Source organism: Meleagris gallopavo, chromosome 1 (genome assembly GCF_000146605.3).
Source record: "Meleagris gallopavo isolate NT-WF06-2002-E0010 breed Aviagen turkey brand Nicholas breeding stock chromosome 1, Turkey_5.1, whole genome shotgun sequence".
NCBI classification, from domain to species: domain Eukaryota; kingdom Metazoa; phylum Chordata; class Aves; order Galliformes; family Phasianidae; genus Meleagris; species Meleagris gallopavo.
In genome coordinates, this window is record NC_015011.2 from 81,600,521 (window position 1) to 81,621,772 (window position 21,252).

A 21,252-nucleotide genomic window follows, 5' to 3' on the forward strand; every position below is an offset into this window, starting at 1 on the left:
TTTATCTCTACTGGATCCCTGTCAGCAAGGGGAGGAGGAGGTGAAGAGCAGTGACCTGAGTGTAGCGAACAGTGTTATCCTCTTGCGTCAGGATTATTTCATTTCTGAGGGGAAGTTAGAAGCTGAAACAGCAATAAAAGCAGCAATTTCTGCTTCATCTTCCAGAGCAGCGTAGGCAGGCATTCATACCATGACACTCCACTGCATGCATCTTTTTCTCTTGCTTCTGCTCAGTTCATGGTGGCCGGACTCGGAGAAGCACGTGGTGGGAGCTGTGAAGGTCAGGGAGCATTATATAGCTGCTCAGTTCACTGTTTGGACCTACAAACCGGAGTCTGAGGAAAAGTCCAGGTAACAAAGTACAAGGAAGGGTGAAACTAGCCCTGTCTTGTGACTGAAAGTGTTTTTTGTCTCCTATGGAATTTTAGAGACCAGGAATACTTCAGTTGGTTTTGGAGGATCTGTGTGATCTCAACTAGAACCAATGAAATATCAAAAGCTTTAATAAAAACATTTTTTATATTTTCAGAGCACTTTTGTTGCATATATTCCAGAACTTGCTTTTATCATCTTCTGTATCTGTACAGTATTTGTTTTGTTTTGTTGTCTTGGGTTGTTTTGTCTTGTTTTGCTTTAGTGTTATTATTTTTAAATGTATGGATTTTGTGGATTGCTAGAATTAGCAGTAGATTGGTAATTCTGCAAAAGCTTTCAGACTTTAGGGAATAAATAGCTTCTAATTTGGGTACTCTTACTTTCACTTAAATCAGAGCCTGATGAACTTTGGAACTAGCTGATGTTGTTTCTGAGTTATTCAGTAGTTTCTGTGAAATGTTCATCCTGGGTTCTGCTGAGCAAAGGTTGTAGAATCAAATATTGCTATTTAAGTGAAAATACTATTTTCAAAATTCTTTTTTCTTACTGCATTGCAAGCTCATAATGCTACATGCACATGCAGATTGAGCATATAAATTAGCTTCTTTGTTTTGACAAGATATGCTTGTGATAATAAACACGGCAAGTGCAAAGCTGCAAATGACTTGCACATTCTTTGGAATTGTCTAAATTATACTTTGTTCTTATACTATGCTCACTATATGGCTACAATACACAGCTTTTATTTGTTTATGAATTGGGGTGAAATAGTACAAATGACGTGTTTTCTCTGATGCTAAAGAATGTATTTTAATACTACTGCATTTTTTTTGTATCAGCACATGACTGGTTTTCTTAGTCTGGTTTTGTGTGTGTGTAAATCTGAACTTCCAGGTCAGATTTCTGTTTTTCTAAATATTTTTCAAGGTTAATTGAAACCAAGTTTTTATGGTTTCTAAAACTCCCCTTGGAAGTGTTAGAAAACTGCTATCACCTTAATGCTAAATGGCCAAGATAGAAGAAAATGGAATTTAAGTGTAGGTAAATTAAGCCAAATGTCAACTATTGACCTGGACATGTGGATTTAGTGTTTAGAACTTCATATTGCTGCATTTAGTGCAGACAAGAATTAAGATTACCTACCATTTCATTAAACATCACATTTTGGATATATTGTTTTCATGCAGTGAATAGGATATGCCTCAAACCTCAGTTTGAAGTTTTCAGTCTACAATTATGTAAGACTTTTTCCATACACAATGCCTATTGAAGTAATATCACATAAGTACTTAAAGCAACACAATATTGAGTGGATCTAATGAACTCTGTAGAACATCAGCTCAAAAAAAAACCTCTGGAAAAATTTTTATTGCAGAAGGGCTAATGACTTGAATACCAAAGGCATTTGAGTATGTAACTTGTTCTCTTTCAGCAGAAACTTGGTGCTTAAATGTAGAGTAAGAATCTGATTGTTTGCTTCTTAGAGTTCTAGGTAAATGAGGATGCTGAAAATAAAGTGGATTCTGCCAATGTTTTTTCTTTAATCGATCTTCAAGATATTTAGACTAAGGATGCTTAACTGCTCTTCAGCACAGAAGCATAGAATGGCTTGGTTTGGAAGGGACTGTAAAGATCTCATAGTTCCAATCCACCCTCTGCGAGCAGGGTTGTCACTCAGCAGCTCTGGTTGCCCAGGGCCTCATCCAGTTTGGCCTTGAACACCTCCAGGAATGGGGCATCAACAGCTTCTCTGGGCAACCTGTTCCAGCACCTCACTATCTTCTCAGTGAAAAACTTCCCCCTGACATCTAATCTAAATCTTCCCTCTTTAGTTTAAAACCATTACTCCTTGTCCTATCATTATCTACCCATGTAAAAGTTGATTTATCTCCTGTTTAAAATCTCCCTAATGACTAGTATATAAATATTAGAAGGCCGTAGTGGTGTCTAACTGGAGCCTTCCCTTCTCTACAAGCCCAGCTCCTTCAGCCTGTCTTCATAGGAGGGGTGCTCCAGCCCTTTTATCATCTTTGTGGCCCTCCTCTAAGCCCTCCCTAGTAGCTCTGCATCTTTCCTGTGTTTGGGCCCCCAGACCTGGACACAAAACTCTAGTTGGGGCCTCACAAGAGCAGAGTAGAGAGGGACAATAACCTCCCTCACTCTGCTGGCCACCCCTCTTCTGATGCAGCCCAGGGTACTGTTGGCCTTCCAGGCTACAAGGGCTCACTGTTGGTTCGTGGTAAGTTTTTCATCAACCAGGACCCTTCTCAGCATGGCTGCTCTCAAGAAGTTCTTCTCCCAGTATGTATAAACATCTGGGATTACCCCAAACTAGGTGCAAAACCTTGCATTTTGCTTTATTAAATTTTATTGATTTCACATGGGCCCACCTTTTGAGTTTATCAAGGTCCCTCTATCTTTGTAGAGGTTTATAGATTACCGTGTGTAAGTGACATACATAAAATACTTAAAACGGAGTGAAAATGTGTTTTTTGTGAACGAAGCATTGCAGATGCAGCTACTGAAAGTTTTGTAACTGACCAAATTGCATATTCTGAGATTTGTGAAATGTTGGTAACCCAATTATTTTTTTCTTTTAGCTGTACAGTTGGCATTGGTAAGTTTCTTCCTCTACCCCCATAGTCTTATGTACGTGTTCTATTGAACATTGCCACATTAGGGCAGCACATCAGTGAAGATCATGGATCATGCCCTTCTCCTTCAGAGTGAAATTAAATTTTATCAGTGACTTCAAAGATTTGAAGCATGAACTGCTTCTGCCTGACTTGTTGCAAAAGTGTAAGAGAAGGATTTACAAAAATCTCTTCAAGAATAGATCTCCCCCATCTGGACCCTGAATGTCATTGAAGCCAGCTCATTTGATTATCTCTGCCCAGCCTTCTCTGTGTGTGAGCAGCCCATAAACTTCCTGCTATCAAAAGTGCCTTGCTTAACTGGGAGGGCATTACAAAAATAGCAAGCAGAAGTACTGTTGGATTCAGTCATTGTATGTACTAGGAAATCAACCATAAATGTTAAACTAAGCACAAACTATTTTCCCTTTAACACTTGTTTCACCATTATTTTAATTCCAGAAGGCTTCTGTGCTGGTATCCTCCTGCTTGCTTGTGCATTTGCTGAGAAAACAGTTTGTGGTGTGCATGTCATCTATGTAACAAGACTAAGAACTGCCAGGTTTCCCAGAAAGCAGTCTTTTTAGTTGTTTATTTTTGTCATAGCTGCTACTGGTGCTTGTTATTTATGCTATTATAGAATCATTGTGATGAGCCTTAAAGAGAAATACAGGTTTCGCATAGTGTTGTGTCAGATGCTTTCCAGATAAAGATGGTTAGTACATTTTCAACTGTGTCTTAAATAGTGAAGAAAACAAAGACATCTTCATCACAAAATCAGGACTATAGAAACCACAAGCAAAATAAGGGGTAAACTGTGCTAGGTATTGTAATTGTATGTCTAATATGTATGATATAGTTTAGCTCAAGAATATCCTAGGTACAGTGAAGTAAGAGGGAAAGAAAGACTGTACAAAGAGTCGGACTATGTGGCCAGCCTTCAGCGAAATGTGGAAGTGATGAAATGTAATTCCAGAATTCATTTTCCAAGGTATCTGTTAACCTGTAATGACATTTTTTTGAATCTTTATCCTTTTAATTTTTTTGTAACTTTTGTGGTTTCAGATTGATACATTTGGATCCTGTGTTTAAGAAAATTTCTTACAGAGAATATGAAGTAGATTTTAAAAAAGAAAAGCCAGCAGATAAGTCTACAGGTAAATAGAAAAGAAGATGCTTGTTTGCTGCTTATCTTAAAGCCAGTAAGACACAGTGATGACACTATAAATTCATGTACAATTTGCTCAAGATCTGAGACTAAATGTGTTTCTGATAGGTCACTGGAAAGGAAGAAATAAATTATGAGGTCAAGTGTGAAAAAATAACTCCTTGCCTTTGATGTCCTTTACTATTTCAAGGTGCTTTAGATGGATGGAGGCAAAGTCTCGTATTGATGCTATACATAAGTGTTATACTTGTATTTGAACTTATGCAGACTAATTATATAGTCTGTTCTTCATATTAATGGAAAAAATAAATTCAGATATTAAAAGCATCTAATTTCAAAGCAAACTTATGTCAGATTGATGATACCAAATTGTTCCAAGTGCGTCTGAAAAATCTGATTTTTTTCCAAATGTGTTTTCCTCTTTTTTCTGAAAATTCTTATTTAACAGAGAAAGAAATTCACAAAGTGGCTTACAATAAAGGAGACAAACAGGTGAAAGATTACTTTAGCAGGCTTCTTCCAGTGAGGTTTGGTTTTTTTTGTTGTTGTTTGTTTCTGCATTATGGGAAAAGGTTTAAGGCCCTCCTAGAACTATTTGCAAGCTTTGCATAAAGAAATTTTCAATATGAAATTTTGAACTTCAGAATATATTTTTGGTACTTTTTCTCCTTTGACAGGTGCACTGAGGGTGCTACTTAAAGAAATATTTTAATGCCCTTGAAATCTCTTATTCTGCCTTCCTAAAAATATCTGACTAAATTGCATGTGAAGGAATGAATCCTAGAAATTCCCAATGAACCTCCAACAGAAATGTTTTTTTAAATATGCAATATCTGAAAAATAGCCAGAGTGCTACTCATTCAGTTTTATAACATAACTGACTGTGAACTGCAGGTTTTGCAGCCTGATGTGCCTTTTTACAGGTAAATCTTTGTGGTGGTATTACATTCCTGTCTATAGTTTGTGCAGCTTGTACTTTGAGAGAGCTCTTATTCTCTGCTGGAGAAAGAATTCTTCCTTTCATTAAGCAAACTGTTTTGTTCACAGTTTTTCCTCTCCTTATCTTGACAGGACTCCTTGGGCCAACCCTGCGTGCCGAAGTGGGAGATACTTTAATAGTTCACTTTAAGAATTTGGCTGACAAACCCATCAGTATTCATCCCCAAGGCTTAGTTTACAACAAAAAGGCAGAAGGTAAATGCTGTAAAATCCCCATGTTTTCCTCTTGTAGACTAGAGAGAGAACCAGACCAATGCTGATGTCCCGGTGGGGGTCTTCATCTTCCGAGATGAAGAGACAGACAAAGTATTCTATGAGCAGCTAGCAGAAGCTGTGTGATTGCCAACTCTTGTTCTCATGGGGGATTTCAACTTCCCCAATATATGCTGTAAATACAGTGCAAAGGAAGCAATCTAGGTGGTTTCTAGAGTGTGTGGAAGATAACTTCCTGATGCAGCTGGAAAGAGAGCCTGCCAGAGGAGGTGCCCCACCAGATCTGTTGTTCACAAACAGAGAAGGACTGGTCGGAGATGTGGAGAATGGGAGCTGTCTTGAGCAGAGTGACCACAAAATGGTAGAGTTCTCTATTCTTGGTGAGGTCAAGAAAGAGGGGCAGCAAAACTGCTACCTTGGACTTCCAGAGGGCAGACTTTATTCAGGATGCTGGTAGGGAGGGTGTCTGGAGATTCAGTCCTGAAGGGTGAAGGTGACCAGGAAGGTCACTCCTGAAGAAGGAAGTCTTAGAGGTGTAGGAGCAAGCTGTCTCCCTGTGCAGTAAGATGAGCCAGGAGCGGAAGAAGACTTTTGTGGATGAACAGGAGACTTTTTCTCCAGGAGAAAAAGAATCTACCTCCTGTGGAAGAAGGGATGGGCAGCTTTGTGAGAGTACAAAGATGTTGTTAGGATACGTAGGGAGAAAATTAGAAAGGCAAAAGCCCAGCTTGAATTGAAGCCTCTGTAGTGAAAGAGAACAAAAAACTTTTTTACAAATATATTCACAGTAAAAGAAGAGCTAAGGATAATCTCTATCCTTTACTGTATGTGGTGGTGAATGTGACCATTGAGGATAAGGAAAAGGCTGAGGTTCTCAATGCCTTCTTTACACCTGTCTTTAATAGTCAGACCAGTTATCCTCAGGAACTCTACCCCCTGATCTGGAAGTCTCAGATGGGGAGCAGAATTCAAGTGGAAACAGAATTCAAGTACAAACAGAGACCTGCTACTCCACCTAGACTGTCAGAAGTCCATGGGGCCAGTTGGCATCCACCCTGAGAAAGCAGGCAGAGGTGATTACTAGTGTTCCTGGATGTTCTGATCATCCAGAGAGGTCCCAGAGGACTAGAGGCTTGCCAATGTGACTCTCATCTATAGGAAATGTTGCAAAGAGGATCTGGGGAGCTACAAGCCTGTCTGCCTGACCTTGGTGCCAGGGAAGGTTATGGAGCAGATCAGCATGTGCAGGACAACCGGGGGATCAGGCCCAGCCAGCATGGGTTCATGAAAGGCAGGTCCTACTTAACTAACCTGATCTCATTCTGTGATTGAGAGACCTGCCTGGTAAACAAGGGAAAGGCTGTTGTTGTAGTCTACCTAGACTTCAGCAAAGTCTTCGATGCTGTCTCCCACATTATTCTCCTGAGAAACTGGCATCCTGTGGCTTGGACAGATACACTCTGCTGGGTAAAGAACTGGCTCGAGGGCTGGGCCCAGAAAGTGGTGGTGAATGGAGTTAAATTCAGCTGGTGGCTGGTCATGAGTTGTGCTCCCCAGGGGTATGTGCTGGGGCCTGTCCTGATTAATATCTTAATTGATGACATGAGCAAGGACATTGAGTGCACCCTCAGTAAGTTTGCAGGTAACACCAAGCTGGCAGGAAGTGTCGATCTGCCTGGGGGTAGGAAAGCCCTACAGAGCAATCTGGACATGCTGGAAAGCTGGGCTGAGGCCAGTGGGATGAAGTTCAAAAAGACCAAGTGCCAGGTCCTGCATGCTGGCCACAACAACCCCAGGCAATACTACAGGCTTGGAGCAGAAAGACTCTGTGGAAGAAATGGACCTAGGGAGGTTGGTTGATGCTAGGCTGGTTAACATGAACCAGCAGTGTGCCCAGGTGGCCAGAAAAGCCAATGGCATCCTGGCTTGTATCAGAAATAATGCAGCCAGCAGGAGCAGGGAGGTTATTGTCCCCTGTATTCAGCTCTGGTGAGGCCACACCTCAAGTACTGTGTTCAGTTTTGCTCCTCTCACTACCGGAAAGACATCGATGCCCTGGAGCGTGTCCAGAGAAGGTCAGCAGAGCTGGTGAGGAGTCTTACGGGGAGTGGCTGAGGGAACTGGTATTGTTTTGTCTGTAGAAGAGGGGACTCAGGGCTTGACCTTGTCACCTTCTACAATTACTTTGAAAGGAGGTTATGGCAAGGTGGAGGTTGGCCTCTTTTCCCGCATAATTAGCGACAAGACTAGAGGGAATGGCCTCAAGTTGCTCCAGGGGAGATTCAGGTTGGATGTTACGAAAAAGTTCTTCTCCGAAACAGTGTTCAAGTGCTGGAATGGGCTGCCCATGGGCGTGGTGCAGTCACCATCCTTGGAGGTGATCGAGAAACGTTTAGATGAGGTACTAAGGGAGATGGTTTAGTGGGGAGGTATTGCTGATAAGTGACAGTTAAGCTAGATGATCTTGGAAATCTTTTCCAACCTTGGTGATTCTTTGAACGTTTGGGTTTAGGTATAACACAGACATCTGTTGATAGTGGATTAAAACTTCACACCTATTTTCAGCTCCTTTTGTTGTTTGTGAATGTAATACTAGGAATATGTGTGTCTTCTGAAATGTACATTCTCCTGACCAGCTAGTACAGTTTGCACCTCAGGAACCTGAGGAAGTGAAGGGAGTTAAGGGGTGAGAAGCTGTATTTCACAGCAGAACCTGAATGTATGCATTTGGATAACACAAATATAGTCTAATGCTTTTCCAGGGTACAACGATTGGGTAGAACTAGCTATTTTTTTTTTTTTTAATCATTCAACTTAATGCTTTCTGGCCATTTAAAATGATCTAATGATCAAAAATAGAATACAATTTGATGTTAAGACAATTTAAAGGATAGTCAAGGAGACTGCAGAAAGCTGGAATTCACATGGAAGTATAAAAAAGGTGCAGTAGTAGACTGGCCTTATAAAATTGATTAAGGCTGTGAAGACAGCCTGAAGCAGGTAAAAAGACAAAGTTGCTAATTAAGAATCTAGCTCTTTCAGAATGAAGGAGAATTAGACTCAAGACTGTGCTACAGAATATTTATTCATAAAAAGAGAAGCATCTTCATAAGTGAGGACTTATGCAGCCTTTGTCCCCAGAAATCTGAAAATTACTGTAGATTTGAACTGGACAGAGCAAAGACATAAATGAAGTGCCCCTTCTTCTCAAAGAACTCTACCTGTTGATATTTGAGCAAGGAAGGGAGTGGCCCAGAAAAGTGTTGGGGCAAGGGCTTCTTGAGGTTTGTTGGACTTTTCTTTCTGGAGCAGATTTTGGTGAAAGAAGTGGAAGAGAGTAGAATTCTAAACTGTAAGCTTTTCAAAACAACACTGATCTGGAATCGCAGAAGCAAACACTAAGAAAGTTCTCCATGAATGGTTTTTTAGACTATGTGGAGGGTCTGACAATTTTGTGACCTTTGAATTGAGTAGGTGGGTAACTGTTCATGAAACAAGTGAAACTTGGGATGTTTTCTTGTTCCCTCACATAACTGTTAGCAGTGAACACACGGTTTTCGGAGAATATTATCCTGCAAGTGCAAAATAATCTTCTTCAGGAATTGTAAACTCATTTATACAGTTTATGATCTCTTCTTGATAGTGTCCAAACTGGCACGTAAATTCCTGCTGTACCATGGGGTGAATCTCTGTGATTGCCTGTGCTCCTTGGATTGCCTTGCCCTAGGTGCTGAACCAAAGTTTTTATTTGATGTTTCCAAATTTATTCAAAGCTTTATTTGTTGTGTGGGTACAAACCTTCATCTCCTGTGATATCACATAGGTGTGATAGGTAATTCAGTTTCACTGTTTTATTAATGTGTCTTTTGCACCTAGAATTTTCATTTTCTGATTCCCCTTTTTCATATTGCATTTCTTTGGTTATTGTAGGCTTAGATATGAGACATTATTGTTATTTAGATATGCAGTGCACAAAAGCTCTAAGGCAGCAAGCCAATGCTAGCCTGCACAGTGGCTTTATGAGAAGTGATTAGAAAGCTGGCAAAGTGAGCAGTATTTCAACTTCTACTGAATATCAGTGAGCAGAGGCTGAAGGTTCATGCCATCTTAACTCTCTTAATTTGAAGACAGACACCTTTTGACAGAGGTGACAGTCTTAGAAAATCTTGAATCTGTAAGAAACAGGATAGTGAAATAGATACTTTCCTACATGCTACTCCCCACAATGTAAGTGGAGCCATCAGTCATCCCTATGAAATATCAAATAGGTAAGAAAGATATCAAGCTTTTGGAATTGTTGTAGGAACTTCAATTAGCTCATACTTTTAATTACTCAGTTTTCATGCCACCCTACTGTTTTTTTCTTGGCAGGTTCTCTGTATGAGGACAGAACAACATCTGTAGAAAAACAAGACGATGCTGTGCTTCCAGGCCAGGTCTACACATATGTGTGGGATATAACAGAAGAAGTTGGTCCAAGAGAAGCTGACCTTCCTTGTCTTACTTATGCGTATTATTCTCATGAGAACATGGTAACGGATTTTAACTCTGGTCTGATTGGAGCACTGCTTATCTGCAAGAAAGGTACCGAATATGGGAATGTTATAAAAAGGGACTTTTCAGTTAAGGTACTGACTGATTAAGTTTTGTATGAGAAACAGATAAATTCCGCTGTTGAGCTAAGACTCCTTTCTGCAAGAAAACAGGATTTTGTAGTCTCTTAAATATAGAAGAGTAGTCTCTCATAAAAGAATTTCATTTAAGGCAGGTGCCTCATTCATTGCTCCCAAAGTTTTTAGTTTCTGCAGTCCAAATGACATCTATTTCAGACTTAAATGATATACATTTATTGAAAGTAGCAAATGGAATTTTTTTTTTTGTATGTGAACAATCTGTAGAAAGAACCATAATTCTGTGTGGCAGGTACTTATGTCCAAAATGAATTCTACTTTTTGATAGAAATCTCACCTGTATGACAAACTCAACTTGATACTTTCTTATAACTGATCCAATTCTGAAGTACTGTGAATCTTTTGTATGCAGAAGTTTTGTGCTTTTTAAAAGAGCTGATGACCTCATGCAGTATTTGAAAAGGCAATGTTCGCACTGTAAATGGCTCAGCCATCCTTCTTCTTGCCTTGTAGTCTCAGAAGAGAAGTCAGAGTCTGGTTGTGTCCAGAAGGCTGCTGGATATTCTCCTCTTGGATATTAGACTTTTTGATTCCATGGTTACCTAAGACAAAAAGCATTTTCAGAAATAAAATCACTTTATGATCATTCTTAAGATGTTTGGTTTTGGGGGCAGATTCAGGTAGCACATTGTAACAGAAGAAGCAAGTTAGTTAAATACGTACACATGCCATTACTTTGGTATGGAAACTGCTTCACTTCTGCTTGAAATTAACATCTTTTATTTCTTTACTCTTCATAGGAAGCCTAAATGAGGATGGGTCACAGAAACTTTTTGACAAGGAATATATACTAATGTTTGGTGTGTTTGATGAAAACAAGAGTTGGCAAAGATCAACATCACTTAAATACACAATTAATGGGTATGCCAATGGAACGTTACCAGGTACTGTACAAGCTTATGTGACATGACATACACACTAATGAAGATTGAACCTTGCCTCTGTTTGTTGTTTTTTTTGTTTGTTTTGTTTTGCTTTTTTTTTTGTGCAAGAGAACAGGAATAGATGAGTGGGGTACAGCCTTTTTTAGAACATGTTTTTAATAATATAAATTCTGGATGAGTGCTATGCCATATTGCTATTAAGGAAAACAGGATTATTTACTTTAAAAACAACCAAAGTCCTTTTAAAATCAGTTACTATTAAATCAGACAATTAAGTGAGAAGACCAAGATGGTGATAATAAGACTATTCTGTTAGCATTCTCCCTTGTTCTCCTTTCTTCTTATCTCTGTCCAGTCCATTGAGCAAATACAGAAGGCTGTTTTTATTAAACAAATATTAGATAGGGTACTTAATTTCCCTACCCATAGCCTTCAATCTTTAACTTTGGTCCTTCTCATTTCTTTCAAGTGAGGAGAGATCGGCTCTCAGAAAGAGGCTGCTGATTTTCTTCTTTCTTCCCCAGTTTGCTGTAACTTGATTGTCACTTGCATGCAAGATCTAACACCTTTCTCACTTCTCTTTCAGATTTAGAGGCTTGTATGTATGACAACATTAGCTGGCATTTGATAGGAATGAGTTCTAAGCCAGAAATTTTCTCCATTCATATAAATGGCCAGGTCATGGAGCAAAGACATCACCGAATTTCTACTGTAAACCTAGTGGGAGGAGCATCAACCACAGTGAACATGACAGTGAGCGAGGAAGGAAGGTGGCTGATATCTTCTCTTGTCCAAAAGCACTTGAAAGGCAAGGAAACATCTATTTATTAAGCAACTTTAAAGTCTTCCTTTTCTTCTTTAAGTCCCCAAAAGCTCCTGTCCTGCAATGGTACTACAACCACACTTTAGATAATTTTCATTTAATTAAGAAACCACTGGAAAATAGGATGTTCTGTTGGAATTAGAACTGCAAGTCATTGTTATCTGCAGCTTTACATCTGCATGCAGATCACAGAGTAGCAGTAAGTCAGAATTCAAGTTTCTAAGTCTCTGCAAACTGTTCAGTTGAACACCATTTTAAAATGAGTGAGGAATCACCTATTTTCCGAGAAATTGAGCTCTTCCAGCTATGGAGCACTCAATCTAATAAGTCTAGTAAAATATTTGCTGTTCACTGTTTGTTTGATAGTAGTAATCAAAGTTCTGTTTGAAAGATTGAGAAAAATCTCTCATAAGAGCTGAAAGATGTGTTTTGGGGAAAAATATAGGAAAAGAAAAAAAAAAAAAAAACCAGGCAAAAACATAGCTTTTTATCAATTCAGCTGATATTTCCAAGGACAACTAGGGTAAGAGAGCTGTTGTATTCCATTTGATTAATACAGGCTCCTTGAAGGCTTCCTAACCCACATCGATGCAACCTTTTTAAGCCTGAGAAAATAACAGTAATAAACAAAGCTTGCAGGCTTAGGTAAAGAGAAATGAGAAATGTGATTCAGGTGGTCAGAGCTCATAAAATGGAAAATCACTGTGGTACTCTGTTTCTTTTCAATTAGCTGGAATGCATGGTTACCTTACTGTAAGAGACTGTGGAGACAGACAGGTGAAGAAGAGTCGTCTGTCCCTTAAGGAACGTCGCATGATCAAAAACTGGGAATATTTCATTGCTGCAGAAGAAGTCGTTTGGGATTATGCCCCAACTATTCCAGACAGCCTTGATAAGTAAAATAATACTTTGTCAACATAATATGGAATGTTAATGTGAAATCACAGAGTAATTCAGGTTGGAGAGGACCTCTGAGGGTAGTTTCACCTGAATTTCTACACAAAGCAGTGTAAAAATTCTATCCATCTGCAAAATTACACCAGGTTGGGCAGCCCCTATCTGATTGAATTTTCATTGTTTGCACAGCTGGGGACCTCTCAGCCTCTTCTCCATGCCTTTTCAACCTCACAGTGAAAAAGAGAGATTGCTCTATAAGTGACCTTTGCATGGCACCAAATAGATGACATAAAAGTCATATTACATTAGCATATTTGGCTGCTCTGTTCAACTTAAGATTACTACAAGGAAATAGAAGGAATTTTCTGTAATATACTTGATGTCATAGTGCACAGTGCTGCCAGTGCACTGTAGCATCATACAGGGTCGGTGCTGATGTTACAAGCTGATGTCCATAAGAACCTTTAAGGATTTAAGTAGAACAAGACAAATACCTTATCCCATATGGGTCGATATACTTCCTTACAACATAATTTTGACATAAGTCTTAAGTATTCCTTCTTCTTTGCTATCATTTGCTTTGCTTCACTTCTCACTTGCTCACAAATTGCATGGGGCAAACTTGCCTTCTTTTATCTCTTTCTCTGCTAGTTACATGGCATCCCTCAACTGCTACCTTTTCTTCTTTTGTTTGGAATTTCAGCATTTGGCCTTGTTCAGTAGCCTTTTTTGAAGGGCTAGTGACGAGGATGAACATGTTATTCTATGTTGCATAAAATGTTTATCTTAGTTCTGCTCAGCATTATAATTCTCAATGTTTTTAAACATGGATATTTCACAATTTGTTATACAATGCTTGATTGGGATTGAGGTTATCTGAGCACTGTTCCTGACTTCCCTGAAGTGTTTGCTATTGTAAGCAGTGTTTTTCCTAAATTTTCCTATGCCCTTTTTAAAGAACATTGTCTGTTAATTTATCTTGAAAATGTAGGTGCTACATCAGTTTGTCTCTTTCTTATGTGTATTTTCTATTAAACTCAATTAAAGCCCTGATATTAATTGGTTGTATGTGACCCTAAAACACAAATAGCATTGCAAGCTTCTTCTTATCTGATATAGTTAAAATTTGAGGTGAGGACCGTTAGATTAACTCTGGAGTTGAATTTTATTTCAAATAGTGAGATTTCTACTAGTTTCTTAGTGCCAGTTCAGTAATTGTTGTCACTCTTCAAGTTTTGTTGATCCATTTCTCTTTTCTTTTATCTTTAAGACACTATAAAGCTCAACATTTGGACAACTATTCAAATCTAATAGGTAAAAAATATAAAAAGGCTATTTTTAGACAATATACTGATGGCAGCTTCACCAAACGTCTGGAAAATCCTCGTCCCAAGGAAACTGGCATTTTGGGTCCAGTTATAAGAGCTCAAATCAATGATAAAGTTAAAGTAAGTACTCAGAGATTAGTACTATAGAATAATTTTCTATTGGGTAGAGATATGTAAGAATTAGTTTGATTTGTTCATGGTTTTTTTGGTTGGTTGGTTTAATTGTTTTTTTTTGGTTGTGGGTTTTTTTTTTGTTTTTTTGTTTTTTTTTGTCCAAATCCTCTAGCTAATTTAATAAATACTGGCCCTATTAAAAAGTATAATCACAAGTGACAGTCTTTAGGTTAAATTTTTCAACGTTCTATCTACAGTTTTCACGATTGTACTTTGTTTTAATAACTTAATTAGTTATTAATTCTTTTGTAAAGTATATTTGTATGTTGATACCGGTACACAGTGAAAAAAGCTAGATCAAGTTGGTCTTCTAGGGAAATTTAGGTCAGAGGCTAAGCCTCATGAGCCTCTCATTCCTGATGTTATTTTTTCTGGCTGTTTTAGTCAGTGTTGCTCAGTTTTTAATAGTTAAATGTTCTTTCATGGAGTTTTGTTGTTTCATTTAATAACACTACAAGTTTGTGCTGCTGTTTTGTAGTGTCGCATCCTCCTGCCTTTCTGTTGTCACTTAGTGATGCATGAATTTATCAAAATGTTCCTTTTTTTTCCTGGTTTTATCACGCGTAGACAAGACGTCATCTTTTCAAATCACTTCCCCCTTTCAGTCTTGGAATCAGGGAAAATATTTTCTTTTAAATCGGTTTTCTCTTGTGCTGAAGGCTGTTAGGCATTTCAGTCAGTAACTTCATATTTCCTAAGGCAGTATGTGCTTAGAAGCTGGAAGAACAAATGTTTTCTAGGCAGTAAGTGTGAGAAGCTGAAGTGCACAGTGTGGGTTCTACAAGCCCTGCAGAAGCAGGATCCCACCAAGTACCAGCAGCATTTAGACAATTAATTTATACTGTGAAACCATCTGTGAAGCATCCTTTTGCCTTTTCAGCTCTTCCAGGGCTGAAACTAGGCAAATTCTACTATAGTTGAAACTTGGTTATATGTTCAGACACAGATTTTTGGAATACTAAATTTTCCTTTTTATTTCATCTATCAATACAGATTGTATTCAAAAATAAGGCTAGCAGACCCTACAGTATGTACTTCCATGGAGTGACACTTTCAAAGGATGCAGAAGGAGCTAATTATCCACAGGATCCCACAGGTAAGAAATTTGTGGATCGTGTTTTGCATATCATTGTGGAGGGTTCTACTGCTTTCAAAGAGATGCTGTCAGTCAGAATTCATGACCTGAATTCTGTGCTCTGCCTCTGCTGACCTTTTGTGCTGCCTTATGGAGAAACCAAGGTAGTTTCTGCAAAGCATTAATAAATAACCTTTCTTCAGTGTCTGGTGGTAATTTTAGAACCAAAAGCTCTTGCTGAACTTCATTTATCTCAGAGGTAGCTTGAAATGACATAAGTGCACCAATTTCATCAAAAGGTGCAGTCTGGCACTGAATAAAGATCTGGCTCTAAGTTGTATTATCTTTGTTCTTGCTGTTTATTTTTCCATAGGCAATGCCACCCAGAGTAAAGGAATTCAACCAGGGAAGACCTACACATATGAATGGCAAATTGCTAAAACAGATCAACCCACTGCACAGGATGCACAATGCATAACCCGGCTGTATCATAGTGCTGTAGATATTGAGAAAGATATAGCCTCTGGACTGATTGGCCCACTTCTGATCTGTAAAAGTGAAGCACTTTCTCAGAAGGGTGTGCAGGTAACGTCTCAGAGGGATTTTGCTCATTAATATTATTTGATCTATAGTAAAATTTGTTTTTATTTTAATTTAGAGAAATGTCTTAGAGAGAGCAATCAAACTAATAGGCTCCTGAAGGAATTATCTGAAGATACAATCTAACTGTCTGCAGTGGTAGAGGAATTTTATTCTGATTTTCTTAGCAAGAGCAGCATTTCAACAAGAAGTCAGCCTTATTTGTATGTCTGTTTCTAGACTTGGAAATAAACTTTCCTGCTGCTATTACAACTTCACACTTCATTCAGATCTGAGCTGATCTTTCTTTGTAACACATCTAACTCAACATGGTCTGCCAATCTCTGGCATCACTGATTCTAGAACAACCCAGTAATACGAAAGAGTTCTGGGGGAGTTTATTTGCCATCCACTGAAATCTTGCTTGGAAAAGATTAGAGCATCACTTCAGAGAAAAAACATCAAAAACTTTGTGCTTGGATCAAACCAGAAGGCTGGTCCATTTACTAAGAACCCATCTGCATATCGGTAGTGCAGGTAGCTTGTTCAGGGTTGCACCACACAGCTGATTGCTGGAGTAGAGTGTCATGCTGAAGTCCTGACCCCCAGTTGCCTTTCATTTAGCCTTTGAATCCCACCATAACTGTATTGAAGCTTATGTTGCTTACCTTGTAGGTAAGTAAAATAGATCTGAGCCATTAGTGTCTCTGCTCATAGAATGTAATTGTGCTTATGCTGATTGTCTTTCAGAAAAAGGCAGATGGGGAGCAGCATGCAATGTTTGCTGTGTTTGATGAAAATAAGAGCTGGTACATAGAAGACAATATCAAGGAGTACTGCAGTAACCCTGCCTCTGTTAGAAGGGATGACCTCAAGTTCTATAACTCAAACATAATGCACAGTGAGTGGGATAACAAACTGAAGATTGTGAAAGTCATGTGAGACCGAGCATTCAGTGATTACAGTTCTCAGATGTAATGCAATTGGGTATTTCTCTATTGGGGACTGGGCTGGCTACAGGCCCTGAAGCAAAGGCAAGAGTTATTTAATTTTAATACAGCATTCTGCTGATTTGGAGATACTGTTTCCTGAGCTGGAATTCCTATCCAAGTTGTATTGTGGTTTCAGCCCTGTGTCAGCCTCTCTCTGCCAAGTGTAAGCCCAGTAAACTAGACTGACATCAACGAACAAGAGGCTTTAAAAGTCTTTCACTTTATTTTTTGTATTGGTGAAGCATGAAAATATTAAGACCATCTTTATTTTGCTTTCATTTTAGCAATAAATGGCTATGTGACTGACAGAAATGAAATCCTTGGATTTTGCCAAGATAATGTTGTTCAGTGGCACTTCTCCAGCGTTGGCACTCAGGACGAGATTGTCTCTATTCGCCTTTCTGGGCATGCTTTCTTGTATAGAGGAAAATACGAAGATGTGTTGAACCTTTTCCCAATGAGTGGAGAATCAGTCACCGTGGAAATGGACAATATTGGTAAGAGGCAAGACTGCAATGTTTATTTGACAGCTCCTCTAAGCTGTCTTTCAGGCCCCAGTCCATAAGAATTTACAAAAACAGAAAACCTTTTCAGATACACACAGTGCCAGGAAAATCTTGAATCGCTGTCCGTTGCAGCTGATATGTATGAAGCTTTGTTAGCTGCACAGGCACTTAGCACATACATAATTGCATGTGCTGATACTGAGGTTCTTTTAGTGGTTCTTTGTGCATTCGGGTTTTTTTTTTACAATTCACAATTAGAATTGGTGTTAGCAACAGTCATTTTAAGGTATTAAAATTAATGTCCATGGTAACAACCTAGTATCACCTCCGACATTTTGATTCTCAACTGATTCCCAGCTTCTCCATCTTAAGTAACTTAAAATAGCCAAGACTCTCAAATTACTCTAGTCACTGTTGAACAAAGTGGCTACACATTACCTCAGGTTATTGGTCATTTAGCAGCAGTAAAGTCTGCCATGCTGAATCAGGTCACTAGTCCACCAGTATCTATCTCAATATCTAATAGTGTTTAATACTAGACCTTGAAAAAAACAATAATACAGTTCATGTAGTCTGCACTTGAGAAATGACCTGTGAAAGGACAGAAATTTATTCCTCATTGAAGACTCTGAGTGTCCAATGATTATTTAGGTATCCTTATTCTGTTTAAAATATCAGTGAGCTGTTTGGTTCCGGGTTTTTTTTAGATTTTTTCATACATTTGGATAACTGATCTTTTGTCCTCCAAGCTCGCTTTTTGATGATCTCACAGCCTCAAGAGCTTATCAGTTAAAAATATACGTTAAAGGGATTTTTCATTATTGTTCAGGACCAGGGAATCACTAAAAACCCATCAGACTTGATGACAACTTCCCCACTAATAAATCGTATTTCTGCTTGGTTGTGGTATGCAATTTGTTTTCACCATCTAGATCATGTAAATTTATTGCTATTAGAAATAGAGAAAACGATGCAGGTTGCAGTTTGTCTTTTTTCAGACTCTATCTTTCTGTATTCTGTCACTTTTGCTAGTTCCAAAAGCAAGTATACAACAAGCAAAGAACTTGATGCCATTTAAGGAATGGAATTGTACTTTATTCTCTACAGATCCTAGTTTCAAATGGAAAACTTCATCTTCTAATTTGAAAATTCTGGTAATTCCTCCAAAACCTAGTCATTTAGATGCTGAGGCTGGCAGTTTGATATTTGTGTACAGATTAGCAACTCAAATTACTTTATTATTCTTTTAAAGATCATCTTGTATGAATTCAAAAGCTTTTAAAATACCATGTTTGACAAAGATTTGCCTACATTGTATCACAAAGTGCTTTGTTTAGAATCTTTACGTGCATGGCAATAGATATAATAACAAAGACTGATCAAAATTAATACTTAATCTCAAAAGATCAGAATCTTAGATCCAGCTCTAAATATAGGATCTTTCATATCATTTTTTCTTTCTTTTTCATAATGATTTCTTGCTTGCTTTCTTTTTTTGCTTGCTTTCTTTTTTTGCTTGCTTTCTTTTTTTGCTTGCTTTCTTTTTTTGCTTGCTTTCTTTTTTTGCTTGCTTTCTTTTTCATAATGATCTTTCATGGGATATGTTTTCACTCATGGCCAAGGTATACCTCAATCTTTGGAAAAGATCTCCAGTTATTTATTTATTTATTTATTTATTTATATGGGATCCTATTTATTTACGAGTATTATTTTTCATTGCAGTGTAGCTCATAGGAAACTCAGCTGAGGATTAACACTCTTCTATAGCAGGTGCTGTAGAAAAAAACAGCAATTTTCCCTCACTGTTTACGTGATAGGTAGCATTCACTCCCATAAATACTGCATATTGGAAAAACATTTTTATTTTGCTTGCAGGCACTTGGCTTTTAGCATCCTGGGGTTCCACAGAAATGAGTTACGGCATGAGAGTGAGATTCAGAGATGTCAGATGTGACTATGAGGATGATAGCTTGTTTGATATTGTGGATTTCACAAACACCAAAACTGATAAAAAGGCTCTTTCCACCTCAGTTGAAGAAGATGTGGGAGAAGAAGTAGATGAAGATGATTCAGAATATCAGGATCTGCTGGCTTCTTTTTACTCCATCCGAAGCTTAAGAAATGCAGGAGAAACTGAAGAAACTCAAAACCTTACAGCATTGGCCTGGGGACAATCTGAAGACATTAATACTGCAAGTTCTAAGGTGGTTGTTGACTCAGATCTGACAGTTACCAATGATAGTAAATTGACAGAGTTCTTAGAAGCTCGTACTGCTCCTCCTCTCCAAACTGAGACTGAAACATTCCAGTCAAATACATCGGTCACAGCAGAAGAGTACTTACTTTTAGCTAGTGCAAGTGATGGAAAGCCTAACTTAATTTTTGAGAATAGAAGCAGAAGCGGTTATGCAGAAAATCACAGTAATATGTCTGGAGGTGAGCACTTCCTGAGCAATGGAGAAGCCCAGGTGAAAGATGCAGAAGAGCCTCTGACTGATAGAAAGGACAGCAATTCTTTACTGAAGAGCATCAAGAAGAAAGCACAGGGAAAAGAAATAACAGCATTAATAGCAAAAGAAAAAAGCGAAGCTCGGTGGCCATTAAATTTTACTCTGTCCAAAAGATGAAAGCTCTTCTAAATCATGTAAGAAATAAAATGTCTCATTTTCTGACAAGACAAATACACCTAATTCTATGCAGCATACAGAGAACACATCCAGCACAGCCACAGTGGCAGATGACCAGCATCCAAGTGATTATGATGATGATCTGGAAGAGGAAGAAACAAAGGGGGGCAATGCCATGCATGCAGGTAATTTGACAGTTGAGTTGGAAGTCACTGTAGAAGAAAATGCGTCTAATGCATCCAGCCTCTCTCAACTTGAGCTATCCAAAGATAAACAAACAGATTTGTTTTCTTTAGATCATACATTGGGCAATATAAGACCTAACTCAAGCCCTGCATTAGTGAAGAATTTTCTGGAAGCATCGTTGCCCAGGACTGTGAAGTACTCATCTAAAATGACAGATGAGGAATGGAATTTGGTGTCTGCAAAGGGAATTCAGAGACTAGAGGCAAACTTAGACAAATCTATTAGTGGTAAGTTGAATTATGGAGGCAGAAATGGTACAATATTCCTAAATAAGAAGCATATGAAGAAGGATGGAGGATTCTCACATCTAAAGGGAGAAAAACATAAAGGTAACCACAAGCGCCCACCTCTGAAAAGAAAGGAAGGAAACAAGAATGATACTTTGAGTACATCTGGAACCTTTGTCAAGATCCGAAGGAAAAAAAAGGAATATCCAAAAACTACTCAATTTTTGAACCCAAGGAGTAAAAAGCCCCAGAAATTCACCAAACCTACTGAAGAGCTTGGCCGCACATTGTTTCCAGGTGGGGCCAACCACGTAACACTGCCGTGTTGCACTAACACCACAGAGTCACCCAGTAAGTCCAGCCACAGAGAATTGCCAGGTGATACACAGCAGCTTAAGCCATCTATCGTCATTGGGCTTCCCCATGAAAATGGAAACTATGAATACACTTCAGGAGAATATTACAGCGAGGGTACATCAGGTGATGAATATGAATACTATTATGTGAGCTTTGATGATCCATACATGACAGACCCAAAACTGAATGTTAATGAACAGCGTAACCCAGAAAACATTGCTGAACATTACCTGCGTAGCAGAGGGAATGAGAGGAGATACTACATTGCAGCTAAGGAAGTCTGCTGGAACTACGCAGGACTTAAAAAAAGGTTTGGCTCAATCCTTTACTTTCATTTTGCACGTTATTCACGCTAACAAAGTGTTGATTTGCATGCTGATGAATTGAAGAGCATCTCTAACCTGCGGTGTGATTTTGACATTACAGTTACACGACTCTAAGAATTTTCCATGGGAGGC

General features: G+C 38.6%; 1 protein-coding gene across 1 annotated transcript in view; it reads left to right on the forward strand.

The window, feature by feature from the left end:
• Window position 1: 1 nt before the first annotated feature.
• Window positions 2-21,252, forward strand: part of F5 (coagulation factor V) — a gene marked incomplete at its 5' end in the record, with an annotated part of 35,407 nt that continues 14,156 nt past the window's right edge. The window contains 15 exon segments of the mRNA XM_010719624.2: window positions 2-351; window positions 4,074-4,165; window positions 5,248-5,370; window positions 9,760-9,972; window positions 10,820-10,963; window positions 11,550-11,771; window positions 12,517-12,682; window positions 13,954-14,131; window positions 15,179-15,281; window positions 15,634-15,845; window positions 16,590-16,740; window positions 17,116-17,328; window positions 19,213-19,845; window positions 19,848-19,988; window positions 19,991-21,104. Of these exon segments, the coding sequence (XP_010717926.2) occupies window positions 2-351; window positions 4,074-4,165; window positions 5,248-5,370; window positions 9,760-9,972; window positions 10,820-10,963; window positions 11,550-11,771; window positions 12,517-12,682; window positions 13,954-14,131; window positions 15,179-15,281; window positions 15,634-15,845; window positions 16,590-16,740; window positions 17,116-17,328; window positions 19,213-19,845; window positions 19,848-19,988; window positions 19,991-21,104 (4,055 nt within the window).